General features: G+C 38.8%; 1 protein-coding gene across 1 annotated transcript; it reads left to right on the plus strand.

The window, feature by feature from the left end:
- Positions 1–2,963: 2,963 nt before the first annotated feature.
- Positions 2,964–12,816, plus strand: LOC114047125 (cytochrome b-c1 complex subunit Rieske, mitochondrial). The gene is made up of 2 exons (XM_027867874.1): positions 2,964–3,227; positions 11,995–12,816. Exons 1-2 carry the CDS (start codon positions 3,014–3,016, stop codon positions 12,603–12,605), a joined length of 825 nt encoding a protein of 274 aa, XP_027723675.1. The 5' UTR covers positions 2,964–3,013; the 3' UTR covers positions 12,606–12,816.
- The last annotated feature ends 421 nt before the right edge of the window (positions 12,817–13,237 follow it).

Genomic DNA, 13,237 nt, shown 5'->3' on the forward strand with positions numbered 1-13,237 from the left:
AAGAGGGTTTTGGGAAAAAGATAATGAGTTCAGTTTTAGACATATTGAGTTCAAGATATCTATAGGGCATCCTGTTTGAGATGTCTAATAGGCAGATGGAAATGTGAGTCTGGAGGTCAGCAAAGAGATTTGGGCTGAATAAGTAGATCTTAAAATTATCAGCATAGAGATGATGAGATTGGCAAATCATGATATTCACCTAGCAAAACAGTACAGAGCAAAAAGAGAAGAGAGTCCCAGGACAGAATCCTGGGGGAAATCCATGGTTAATGTGAGACACTTGGATGAAGATCCAGCAAATGAGATGCAGAAGGGGTAGTCAGACTGGTAGGAGGAGAATTAGGATAGAGTAACGTCAAAGAAACCTAGAGAGAAGAGCATATCAAGAAGAATGGGGTAACTGACAACATCAAAGGCTGTAGAGAAGTCAAGAAAGATGAGGATTGAGAAAAGTCATTGGACTTGGCAGTTGAGACCATTGGTAACTTTAGAGAGAGTAGTTTTAGTTGAAAGATGAGTTCAGAAGTCCGACTAAAGAGAGTTAAGGAGGGTGGGAGGAAAGGAAGTGGAAACATTGATTGTAGATGGTCTTCTCAAGTAGGTTATCCACAAAAGGGAAGAGAGATAGGAGACTATAGGTAATGGGGATGGATGGATCAAGTGAGGGTTTATACATACACACACACACATACACACACACACACACTTTTGTTGTTAGTCATTAGGTCATGTCTGACTCTTTGTGACCCTGAAGACCATAGTTGTCCATAGGGTTTTCTTGCCAAAGATACTGGTTAGGGTATGATATACATAGAAGAAATATACATAAATGTTCATATAAATAAACATAAAGTGACATATATACAATATATATGTCATTATATATGTAAATATATCACATATATTCTATAATTGTTTTATATGTTTGTATTTATATTATATATAGCTAATGCAATAATAATAATAACTAATACAAGAACTAGACTTATTCCCCAAATAGCTCAATTGTCAAAGGATACGAACATAGTCCTCACAAGAAGAAAAACAAGTTATTGAGAGTTAGAAAAAAAGTTCCAAATCACTCAAAATAAAGAAAATGTACATGATAATAACTCTAATGTTCTACCACATGCCCATCAGATTAGCAAAAACAATTAAAAAATGTAAATGACAATTGTTAGCGAGAACATGGGATGACAGACACACTATGGATGGAGCTGTGTTCAGTCATTCTGGAATGCAATTTGGACCTGTGGCCCGACTCCATTGTACCAGTACTAGATATGTACCCCCAAATGATTAAGGAGAGTAAAAAGACCCATGTGCACAAAAATACCCATAGTAGCTTTTTTTTTTGTAACAAAGAACTGGAAATAAAGCTCATGCCTATCAATAGAGGAATGACTAAAAATAGTGTGGTATATAAATGTAATGGAATATCATTATGCCATATAAGAAATGCACACAGGGATGGATTTCAGAAAAACCTAAGAAGATTTATATAAATTGATGCAGAGTGAATTGACAGAACTAGAACAATTTATACAAGAACTAAAACATCTTAAAGCAAAGCAATTTTGAAAGACTTTACAACTCTGACCAATGCAATGACTAACCATGAATCAAGAAAACTAATGTGGAAGCATGCTTCCTATTTCCTGACAGACAGGTGATAGATTAGAGGTACAGATTGAGAAACACAGTTTCAGACACATCCATTATGTGCGTTTGTTTTGCTTGACTATGTTGTTTATAAGGAGACTTTTTTTTTCTTTCCATTTTGGGATGGGAGAACTAAGGAAGAGATAGGGGTTAGAAATGGTGATCCCCTTCTCCCTCACAAAAAAAAAAGGGGGGAAAAGAAAAAACAACATTAATGAAGCATGTAAAAGAATGCACAGAAAAGACCAGAAGGCGGTAGACAGAAGGGACATAGACAAAAAGAATAGCTTTGAAACTAAGATGTTGAATTTGTTATGTACTTACACATAAGTAAGTTAGAAGCACTGGCTTGCTATTTCATATGCAATCCTCCTTTTATGTTCTATGTTCTTTGTATATCATTCATGTTTGTCTCATTTAAAGTAACAAAAATGTTTTTTTTTCTCCAAAATGTAATTTAGTTCATCCCCCTCATTTTACAGAAGATAAAAACTGAGTGTCAGAAAGGGTCAGTAATTTGTCCACGGTCACACAGTATGTTACTCTTCAACCTTCAAGCTGAAGCAGCTAAAAAGGGGACATAGATTCATAAGGATTTAGGACTTTCAATAGAATCGATTATTCTATTGATATGATTGTCTAGAATTTTTTGCAAGATAAAACTAGCTTAACACAAAAATTCACATTCAATGGTCTCTGAAATCCCAGAAATAAGTATTGCATTGTTACTTGCATCCTCAACCTAGTTATTGTTTCATCTGCCTTCAGTTAACTTTCACCAAGGCCCTAGCAACGGCGAAGTATTTTAGGAACAGAAAAATAAGTAAACCGATTTTTCATTGGAACGCTGCTTTAACGAAGTATCAACTTCTGAGGATATCAGGCATCAGTTAAATAAACAAGTCATCTGTAAACAGCATTGTCCCACAAATATGATGTTCAAGTCTAACTTCTAAGATTTCACTCTGATGTGTCCAGATGGCTAATAATCATCGGTGGTAGATGAATTATCAGACAACTAGGTGTTTAATGAATGGTTACAACAAGTTGTATTCAGCCTAACAAGAGGTTATTTTATGAGAGTAGGGGCGACGAGGATTAGTCCTTCTGTCCTAGGTGAAACACTGAATCAACAAAACGACAGACAGCAGACACAAAAGACAACGCAGCTACGCCGTCACTAGCGCTTCCCTAACACCCGCGTCTGCGCAGTGCCTTTTATAGCCGAACCCGGAATGCAGCGCGCGATTGCTGGCGTGATGACGCCACCTGCGTGGCCGCTTCCTGGCGCCTGCGCAGCTCAGAGAAGGTCGTCCTAGTGACCGGCTCGGGGGTGAAAGGAGGCTTCGCCATGTTGTCGGTAGCCGCTCGTTCGGGCCCTTTTGCCCCCGTCCTGTCAGCCACGACCCGTACGGTGGTGGGTCCCCTGCGGCCGCTGGTGCAGGCCTCGGTGGTGCCCGCCCCGGAGCCCCCCGTGTTGGATGCGAAGCGGCCCTTCCTGTGCCAGGAGTCCCTGCGCGGGCAGGCCGCCCGACGGCAGCTCGTCGCCAAAGTCAGCCTCTTCTGTGAGTGGGGGCGGGGAGGAGAAGAGACGGGAGGAGATGAGAGCAAAAGGGCCGCGCCGAGCCGAGGCTGCTTCTGCGGCCGGGGGACGGGCTCCCCGTGGGGCCTGGGCGGCCTGCGGGCCGAGGGAGGGAGCCGGAAGGCTGTTTCTGGGGCCCGGGACCCCCATTTCCGGAACTGAGGGGCACCCGGGCCGAGTGAAGGCTGAGGTACCTGGGGGTGGGGAAGGGGCCCTTACCCTCCCGAGAGCAGAGAGCCGCCATGCCTTGTCCTTGAACCCTGCTGAAAGGTGACCTCTGCACCCCCACCCCGAAACTTGGGGTGAGATACCTTTGGTCTGGAGGTAGGGAATAATAATAATAATAGCTCACTTTTAGGTTTTAAAGTTTTAAAAACAACAACAAAATACTTTGCAAACCTTATCTCCTGTACCTCCACAGCCCTTTAGGTAGTAAGGGTATCCTTTTTACAACTAAGGAAACTAAAGCCCCAGAAAGTGAAGTGACATCATAGGATTATAGAGCTAGAGCTGGAAGGGATCTTAGGTACAATGTAATCTAAAACTGTCCTTTAATAATAGTTGAGGAAACTGAGCCCCAGATAGGTTAAGTGATTTGCTCAAGGTCACACTTGGAGTAAGCTTGCGGCAAGATTTGAACCTAGGTCTTTTGAGTCTGTGCTCTTTTCACCACATAATGCTGGCCAAACTGTAGCAGAGCTATATTGGAGACCCCTTCCTTCGATTTTAAATTCAGTGTTCCATATTTTGAGTTTATTACATCTTCCAAGAGGAAGTTGGGCTCAGATAAGTGACCCCACTACCAAGGTGATTTCTAAGGTCCCTAATATTTTTTAAAAAGTCCTGGATGGGACATTGGAGATCATCATGGATGGTCCTCTAGAAACACTTAAATCACTCACTGGTGGAGAGAGAGTTTGTTGCCCTTTGACAATTAGGAGATCTAGGACAGATAGACCTTGTAGGAAGTGGGTCCTAGAGCCTACTGCCCTCTCAAGACTTTTATACTCATAGAATGGACCCTAAAACTCAGGTTACCAGCTACCCTCTTTTTACAGATAAGATAACTGAGGTCAAGAGAGTTCAAATTACTTAACTTGTTCAAGGTCACATGACATCTTGGTACATAAAACATTTCTTTATACCAAATTGCTGTTTTTCCCAAATGTGGAGGAAGAAGAATGGAAAAATATAGGTGGAAGGATAGAAAAAAATGAAAGGTCATCTATGAAAGTTTAGCCATTAAAGATTACTTTTTAAATTTTATGTACTTTGTTGGAAATACTTTTACAAATTTAAGAACTAGTCAGTATTTTCTATCAGTGACGAATTCATCTTACAGTATATTTAATACTTTTACAACTTCAACATACCTACTTCCTCCAGTATTGCAGATGACTTGGCAGGTTACTTTCACAAAGAATTTTAGATTTACAAAGTACTTTATTTTTATTATGTTTTAATCATTATAACATCTCTGTGGGTCAAGCATTATCATCTCCCTGTTATATATGAGAAATCAGGGTCAGAGGTTGTGATTTTTTTTCTGTTGTTAACACCTTGTAAAAGTGGTAGACCCAGGAATCATCCCAGTTCTAGTGTTCTTTCCACCCCACAGTTTAGTTGGAAAACTGATTCCTTGATACAGTTGTGAAATGAGAGGTGGGTTCTGACAGGTGAAAATCTTGACTTAGGGGAAAGCAGCCAAATATTAACTTCAATATTCTACTCCCAGTGCTAGGTGCAGGTGAAGCTGAAAGTACATCCTCTTTTTTGCATACTTTAAAGAGGTGCTTTTACGTCCTGATGGCCTTTCCATAGTATCTTATTTTGTCTTAAGTTGAAACGGAATCTAGAAATGTTATTTGCCACCTTTGAGCCAAAACATGTAGTTAAAATAACTTAGAGCTTGAATTTCAAGAGCAGGAACTGTGTGTATAATTACTAGGTTTTCCAGCCTTCTTGTATACTATGAGAAAATGTAGCTTGCTAGCTAAAATAAAGCAGTGGAATCCTGAGTATTAACTTTCTTTTGCAAGTTTCTTTAGATTCAAATAAGGAGAAAACCTTTTAGTCACTTAAAAAAACCTTTTCTGATTAATAAAGACTGTTTTCTCACCCCTAGTCCTAATGGGACAACTGGGGGGGGCAGGGAAAGGAAAGGAAAACCATAATGAATAGATAGACTAGCAAAACAGATAAGGGAATTGACCATGTCCAAAAACGTATCTCTTGTTCTGCATTTTAAGTCCATCATCTCTTTGGCAGGAGGTGGTTAGTGTACTTCATCTTCCATCTTCTGAAATCATGGTTGGTTGTTTTTCAGTTGTGTCTGACTCTACTTGACCCCTTTGGGGGATTTTCTTGGCAAAGATACTGGAGTAGTTTGCCCTTTCCTTCTCCAGCTCATTTTACAGATGAGGAAACTAAGACAAACAGAGTTTGCCTAGTATCACACAGCTAATAAGTGTCTGAGGCCAAGTTTGAACTCAGGTCTTCATGACTCCAGGCCCAGCACTTTGTCATTGTATTAATCAGAGTTCTAAAGTCTTACAGAATTGTTTCTCTTTATAATGTAATTACATAAATTGTTTTTCTAGTTCTGCTTAACTTCATATATTTATTCATAGAGGTCTTCCCAGTTTCAGAAGAAACTTTCCATTTCTTCATTTCATGTGGCATATTATTGTATTCATGTCATAATTTGTTTAGCCATTTTCCAACAGATGACCACCCTCTTAGTTGACTGGGGTTTTTTTTTTGTTGTTGTCGTTTTATCGATACTATAAAAATGTTATAGATATTTTGTACATAGGCGTTCTTCTCCTCTTTTTGTTGATCTCTTCATGGTATGGAGCTAGAACTGGGATAGATGAGCCAAAGGTACTTTTTGGGCTGAGTTCTATATTGCTTTGATGAATGACAAGATCAATTCACAGCTCCACCAATAGTGCATTGGGTGTACCTGTTTTCCCACTGCCCCTACAACATTTGTCATTTTCCTCTTGTTTTCCTTACCAGCATGGTGAATATGAGTGAAACCTCAGACTTGCATTTCTTTAATCATTAGTGATTTTAACATTTTAAAAACACAGTTGTTGAAAGCTTGGATTTCTTCCTTTGAAAGCTGCCTATTCATATCCTTAACTATTTATATAGCTATTGAGGAATGTATTCTTAGAAATTTGAATCAGATCCTTATATATTGGATATGAGACCTTTTTCAAAGAAACTTTCTGTAAGGTTTTTATTAGTTAACCTGTTTCCCTTCAGATTTTCACTGCATTGGTTTTTGTGCAAAAACTTCAATTTTATATAATCAAAAATATATCATCTTCTGTGATCTTGTCTTCCACATCCATTGATTGGAAAAGTAATTTTGTTCTTGCTCTTCTGATGTGCTACTCATGTCACCTTTTATAGCTAATTCTTGTATCCATTTGGAATTTATCTTGAAATATGATGTAAGATATTGGTGTTTCTGCCTAATTTATGCCAGATTCGTTCACTTTTTTTAGCTGTTATTCTATGAGCAAGGTCAGTTGATTAGTTAAAGTGATTTTAATCCAGAATTCTCCATTTCAAAGTGCTGATAGTTTCTTTTGTTTTATTATATGAACGTTATTTTCTCCTGTCTTCTATTAGGAGAAATAACTTGTTTAAGTGATTTTTTTCTTTTAATCTGGACCTGTTATTTCATTGGCCTAGGTAACTCCCAGTGAAAATTTGGTACCAAGGGAACTCGCTCTATTGGTGTACGTGGGTAGCTCCTCTATAAGTTGTAGTCTTTGAGAACTGACTAGACCTCTAACAGGTTAAGTAACTTGTCCTTTGTCAAAGCCTTTATAGTCAAAGGGAGTGGGGAGATTTGAACATAGGTCTTTTAAAATCAGCTTTCTGTCCTCTATTCCAGGCTTGCCTTCTTATCTAAGTGAATAGTCTTTTTCACTAGGGTATGTAAATCATATAATTGACCCTACAGAAATCCTGGCTGAGAATCTTTTTAGGAGGCTTTTCTTACTCAGTAATTTGCCCACATACCCATTATAGGTAATTGTTTATGATTTGCATGTAGTTATCACTCTTGGGAACTAGAGGGGCAAGTAGTTAAAATATATACTATACAGTAATTTTTGATTACTTGTGAGCTATATTGGTGTGAATTCTGGCATAGAAACTTTGTGATGGAAAGGAAAATACGTTTTATGAGTGGAACATAGGGCATAGATTTTAGAGTTGGAAGGAATCTTAGAAGCCAATCCCCTCCTTTTATAGATCAGGCCCTGAAAGGTCAGGTGACTTGAGGTCATATAGATATAGTTAAGTGTCAGAACCAGAATTTGAACTTAAGTCCCTCTGATTTTAAATCCAACAGTCTTCTTTGGAAACAAAACCTTTTCTGTAAACAAAAGTGACTGAATAGACTTAGTAGGATTTTTATATTTATTTTAGAGGACCTGGCAAAAGCTTCACTTCTTCTTAAGTATGTTTGAAAATAGCACCAATAAATTTTTCATCAAAACTTGTTTCACACTAATATTTGAGTTAAAAAAATTTCTGTTCTTGGCCTTTTAATCATTCACTCGCTCCTAAAATAATATGTACACACTAGTAATAATGCATTAAGGATGAAGCCACCAGAGAGTTTTCTTACTTTGTAATCAAATGAGATGATAACCCACTTGAAGATTTCTTTTGACCCTGACTAGTTGCCTATTTTTGATAAAGTGCTTCCTACTTCACCCATCATTGATTCTGTTTGAAGTTAAAGTAGCACTAATTCCAGTCTTATAATACTCCAGTGGCTCTTGAGTCTCATTTATGCTTGCCCATCCTGTACACATTTTGTTCATTGCAGCCCTTAAATTCTCCGTGGGGGTCTACCCAACATGCTTGGGAGTTTTCATTCCTTTTTTTTTTTGGTATCCACATTTGTTTCTCACTCTTGGTCACAATATTGGTGCATCTTTCATTTTTACATTTCCTTATATCCTTTACATTGCTTATTGTAATTAATTCCTTGTTTATAAAGTGTCATGGCCTGTTAATGTCCACCTGGGGCCTCATATTTGCCTTTTGGGTGATCCCCAATTGCATTTTTTTTTAATTTATTTTTTCTTTTTTAGTGTTCAACATTCACTTCCAGAAGATTTTGAGTTTCAAATTTTCTCCCCATCTCACCCCTCCCCCCACCCCAAGATGGGATGCATTCTGTATACCCTTTCCTCTAATCTGCCCTCCCTTCTATTTCTTTCCCCCCTTCTCTTATCCTCTTCCCCTTCTATTTTCCTATAGGTCAGGATAGATTTCTGTACTTCATTTCCTGTATTTCTTATTTCCCAGTTGTATGTGAAAACAATTTTTTTAACATGTGGTTTTAAAACTTGGGGTTCCAAATTTTCTCCCTTCCTCGCTCTACACTCAACCTCATTGAAAAGGCAAGCAACTTGATACAGGTTATACATGTGTAGTTATGCAAAATACTTCCATAGTAGTCATGTGAAAAACTAAGTATATTTCCCTTCATCCTATCCCACTCCGCATATATTCTGTTCTCTCTTTTGACCCTGTTCCTCCTCAGAAGTGTTTGCTTCTGATTACCCCTTCACCCAGTCTGCCCTCCCCTCTGTCATCCCCCTGCTCTCTTGTCCCCTTCCCCCCTAATTTTTCTGTAGGGTAAGATAGAGTTCCATACCCTATTGAGTGTGTATGTTATTACGTCCTTAAGCCAAATCCTATGAGAATAAGATTCACTCATTTCCTGTCACCTTCCCCTACTTCCCCTCCACTGTAAAAGTCTTTTCTGTTTCATGTGAGATAATTTACCCTATTCTACCCTCTCCCTTCCTCCTTCTCCCAGTATAATCCTTTCTCACCCCTTAATTTTATTCTCCAGATATCACCCCTTCATCTTCAACTCACCCTGTGCCCTCTATTTATCTGTCTGTCTATATATACATACATACATACATACATACATACAATTTTTTCCCTCCAACTACCCTAATACTGACAAAGGTCTCATGAGTTACAAATATCATCTTTCCATGCAGGAATGTAAACAGTTCAACCTTAATAAGTCTCTTATGATTTCTTTTTCCTGTTTATCTCTTCATGTTTCACTTGAGCCTTGTATTTGAAAGTCAGATTTTCTTTTCAGCTCTGGTCTTTTTCTTAGGAATGCTTGAAAGTCCCCTGTTTCACTGAATGACCATTTTTTACCCTGAAGGATTATATTCAGTTTTGCTGGGTAGGTGATTCTTGGTTGTAATCCTATCTCCTTTGCCCTCTGGAATATTATATTCCATGCCCTGCGGTCCCTTAATGTAGAAGCAGCTAAATCTTGTGTTATCCTCATTATGTTTCCACAATACTTGAATTGTTTCTTTCTGGCTGCTTGCAATATTTTCTCCTTGACCTGGGAACTCTGGAATTTGGCTACAATATTCCTAGGAGTTTTCATTTGGGGATCTCTTTCAGGAGGTGATCAGTGGATTCTTTCAATTTCTATTTTGCCTTCTGGTTCTAAAATATCAGGGCAGCTTTCGTTGGTCATTTTTTGAAAGATGATGTCTAGGCTGTTTTTTTTGATAATGGCTTTCAGATAGTCCAATAATTTTAAAATTCTCTCTCCTGGATCTATTTTCCAGGTCAGTTGTTTTTTCCAATGAGATATTTCATATTGATTTCTATTTTTTCATTCTTTTGGATTTGTTTTACAGTGTCTTGATTTCTCATAAAGTCATTAGCTTCCAATTGCTCCATTCTAATTTTTAAGGAAGTATTTTCTTCAGTAAGCTTTTGGACTTCCTTTTCCATTTGGCCAGTTTTGCTTTTTAGGGCATTCTTCTCCTCATTGGCTCTTTGGACTTCTTTTGCCATTTGGGTTAGGCTATTTTTTAAAGTGTTATTTTCGTCAGTATTTTTTGGGGTCTCCTTTAGCAAGCTGTTGACTTGTATTTCATGATTTTCTTGCATCACTCTCAGTTTTTCCTCTACTTCTCTTACTTGCTTCTCAAAATCCTTTTTGAACTCTTCCATGGCCTGGGACCAATTCATATTTTTCTTGGAGGCTTTGGATGTAGGAGCTTTGATTTTGTTGTCTTCTTCAGGTTGTATATTTTGATCTTTGTCATCAAAGTAAGATTCTGTGGTCTGTCTCTTTTTGCACTGCTTGCCCATGATCCCAGCCAATTACTTGAATTATAAACTCTTTGTTAAGGTAGGGGTCTGCTTCCAGCATGGAGAATGTACTGTCCCAAGCTTCGGGGGTTTTGTGCAGCTGTTTTTAGAGATACTTCTAGGGACCTGTAAATTTCCAGTTCTTCTGAGGTGCTATGATCAAGGGCAAAGTGTTTACTCCTTTCCTGGCCTGTGCTCTGGTCTATGAGTGACTACAAGCACTCTTTTCTGTCTTGGAACTGTGAGAGGGATTTCCTCTCTACCGCCACTACAAGCTCCACCACGCCAGCGCTCCTTCTCGCCCCAGGACCGCCACCCAGAACTATGACCCAGATCATAGCATGGGCAAAGCAAGAGAATACTGCACCAACAGAGAGATCTCTGCAATCCCTCTCTGATCTGGATTCCCCCTGTGTCTGTGGGCTGGAAGCAAAACTGCCCTGGGGGCTTTGCTGGGACTGGGGCTGGAACTGTGCTTTTCTCTCACTGCAGATGGAGATTTTTCCCACTGACCTTCTAAGTTTTCTTTGGTGTTTGTGAGTTGAGAAGTCTGGAAATTGCCACAGCTGCCCACGATTTAGTCCTCTGAGGCCTGCTTCAGGTTCCCTGAGGCCTGGTTTGCCTATGCTCCCATGCCAAACTGTGCTCCTCTCCCTGCTCAGCGTGATATACCTTTCCGATCAAACATCCAGGCTGTCTTGGGCCATAAATTTGTTTCACTCTGTCTTTTTGTGGGTTCTGCTGCTTTAGAATTTGTTACAGCCATTTTTTATAGGTATTTGGAGTGGTTTGGGGGAGAGCTCAAGCAAGTCACTGCTTTTACTCCACCATCTTGACTCCACCGCTCCTCCCCTGCCCCAATTGCATTTCTTTAGATACTACAAGGTATTTCATAGCTCGCCACCATACAGCATCATTGCAAGAATATTGGTGTTAAACATATGGACGTTTGTTACAGGGAGAAGCTATCCTAAAATGCTTTAAAAAAGAAAGAAAAGGAAAAAACTTTTAATTTCCAGTAAAATTGTATTCATAGGGTGAACACCTCAAAAAGAAAAAGAAAATAACACCTCAAGAATTCTTAGAAGTTTTATGTGCACTTTCAGAAAACACATAGATTGACCATGATAGGAATGTAGATTTCACAGTTTGCATTATAAAGTTAGAGATGAGTACAGTACTGCAAGTGGCTAGCAAATTGAATTTTTAGAATCTGAAATATGTCATTTAACAGGGCTGTTCAACTTCATGTGCTCATTTTCCTGGAGACATCATGAACCTGAATCAGCAATGCTTAACTAGGAGATCATTTGACAAATAACTTGTATGTTAACTTGTATACCAATATATAGACTTCATCCAACTTATGCTATTTCATAAGCTGGCTGTGTTCCTGCTTTGGCTATTTTTATATTAACAGATTAGTCTGTCATTTTCAAAATTTTTGATCTTGGAATATTTTTTAATTTTTAAAGACTTTGCAGGCATATATGTGTAATATGTATATATAGACACCTTTTAAGATGTTTATCTGACTTTGTTCTTATAACCTTCTGTTTGTTTTGCAGCTCCTGCTTCTGTTCGTTACTCACATACAGACATCAAAGTTCCTGACTTCTCTGACTATCGTCGAGCAGATGTGTTAGATAGCAAAAAATCTTCAAAAGATAGCAGTGAAAGTAGAAAAGGTTTCTCCTATTTGATAACCGCAACTACGACTGTAGGTGTTGCATATGCTGCCAAGAATGTTGTCTCCCAGTTTGTTTCCAGCATGAGTGCTTCTGCTGATGTGTTGGCCATGTCGAAAATCGAAGTCAAGCTGTCAGATATTCCTGAAGGCAAGAACGTAGCTTTGAAATGGAGAGGAAAACCTCTGTTTATACGTCATAGAACCCAAAAGGAAATAGAACAAGAATCTACTGTAGATTTGTCACAGTTGAGAGACCCACAGCATGATTTAGACCGCGTAAAGAAGCCTGAATGGGTCATCCTGATTGGTGTCTGCACCCATCTTGGTTGTGTACCCATTGCAAATGCAGGTGATTTTGGTGGTTATTACTGTCCTTGTCATGGGTCACACTATGATGCATCTGGCAGAATCAGAAAAGGGCCTGCACCACTCAACCTTGAGGTTCCAGCTTATGAATTCACCAGTGATGATCTAGTCATTGTTGGTTAAAGTACTGGACTCAGGTCACAAGTTCCCTACAAATTTGTTTCATGTAAATTTGGAAGAGTTCTTGAGAGATATTCTAATATACCCTATATTGGTTGGTGTGAGAGATTTAAGGATGTCTGATAATGTATTGGAACACATTGATCTGAATTAAATACTGAATACTTTCAAGTGTTTGCTTTTAATAAAACCACTATTAAACATTGTTCTATCATCTACTTGTAAGATTTTTTTTCTTTGACAACTTTGACAGACAGGAACGTGAGAGGAGCATATTATCCATTTTATGCAGAAGAATAATACTTTTTCACCTGTTCTCTACCTCTAATATTTACCTAGAGGAAGGAATATTAAATGTTAGAACGAAGGAAAATTCAAAATGTGTTTAATCTGAAGCCCTCATTTTACAGAGAAAGGAACTGAGGCCCAGAGAGCAGTGCTTTTTAGAAGGTCATCCTGTGAATTAGTGGCAGAGCTTAGGCCTAGAACCCAGGTTTATTGACTGCAAAGTCAGTATTCTAAACCATACTAGACTGCACCAGGACAGTTGACTGAATACCAGCCTCCCCTTCACCTATGAGAGCAGGATCTTGGTGGCACAGTTCTCCAACCAGCTATGCTCCATAGGCACCTTA

The sequence above is a fragment of the Vombatus ursinus genome, unplaced genomic scaffold, assembly GCF_900497805.2.
Source record: "Vombatus ursinus unplaced genomic scaffold, bare-nosed wombat genome assembly UNPS02014786.1, whole genome shotgun sequence".
Classification (NCBI taxonomy): Eukaryota; Metazoa; Chordata; class Mammalia; order Diprotodontia; family Vombatidae; genus Vombatus; species Vombatus ursinus.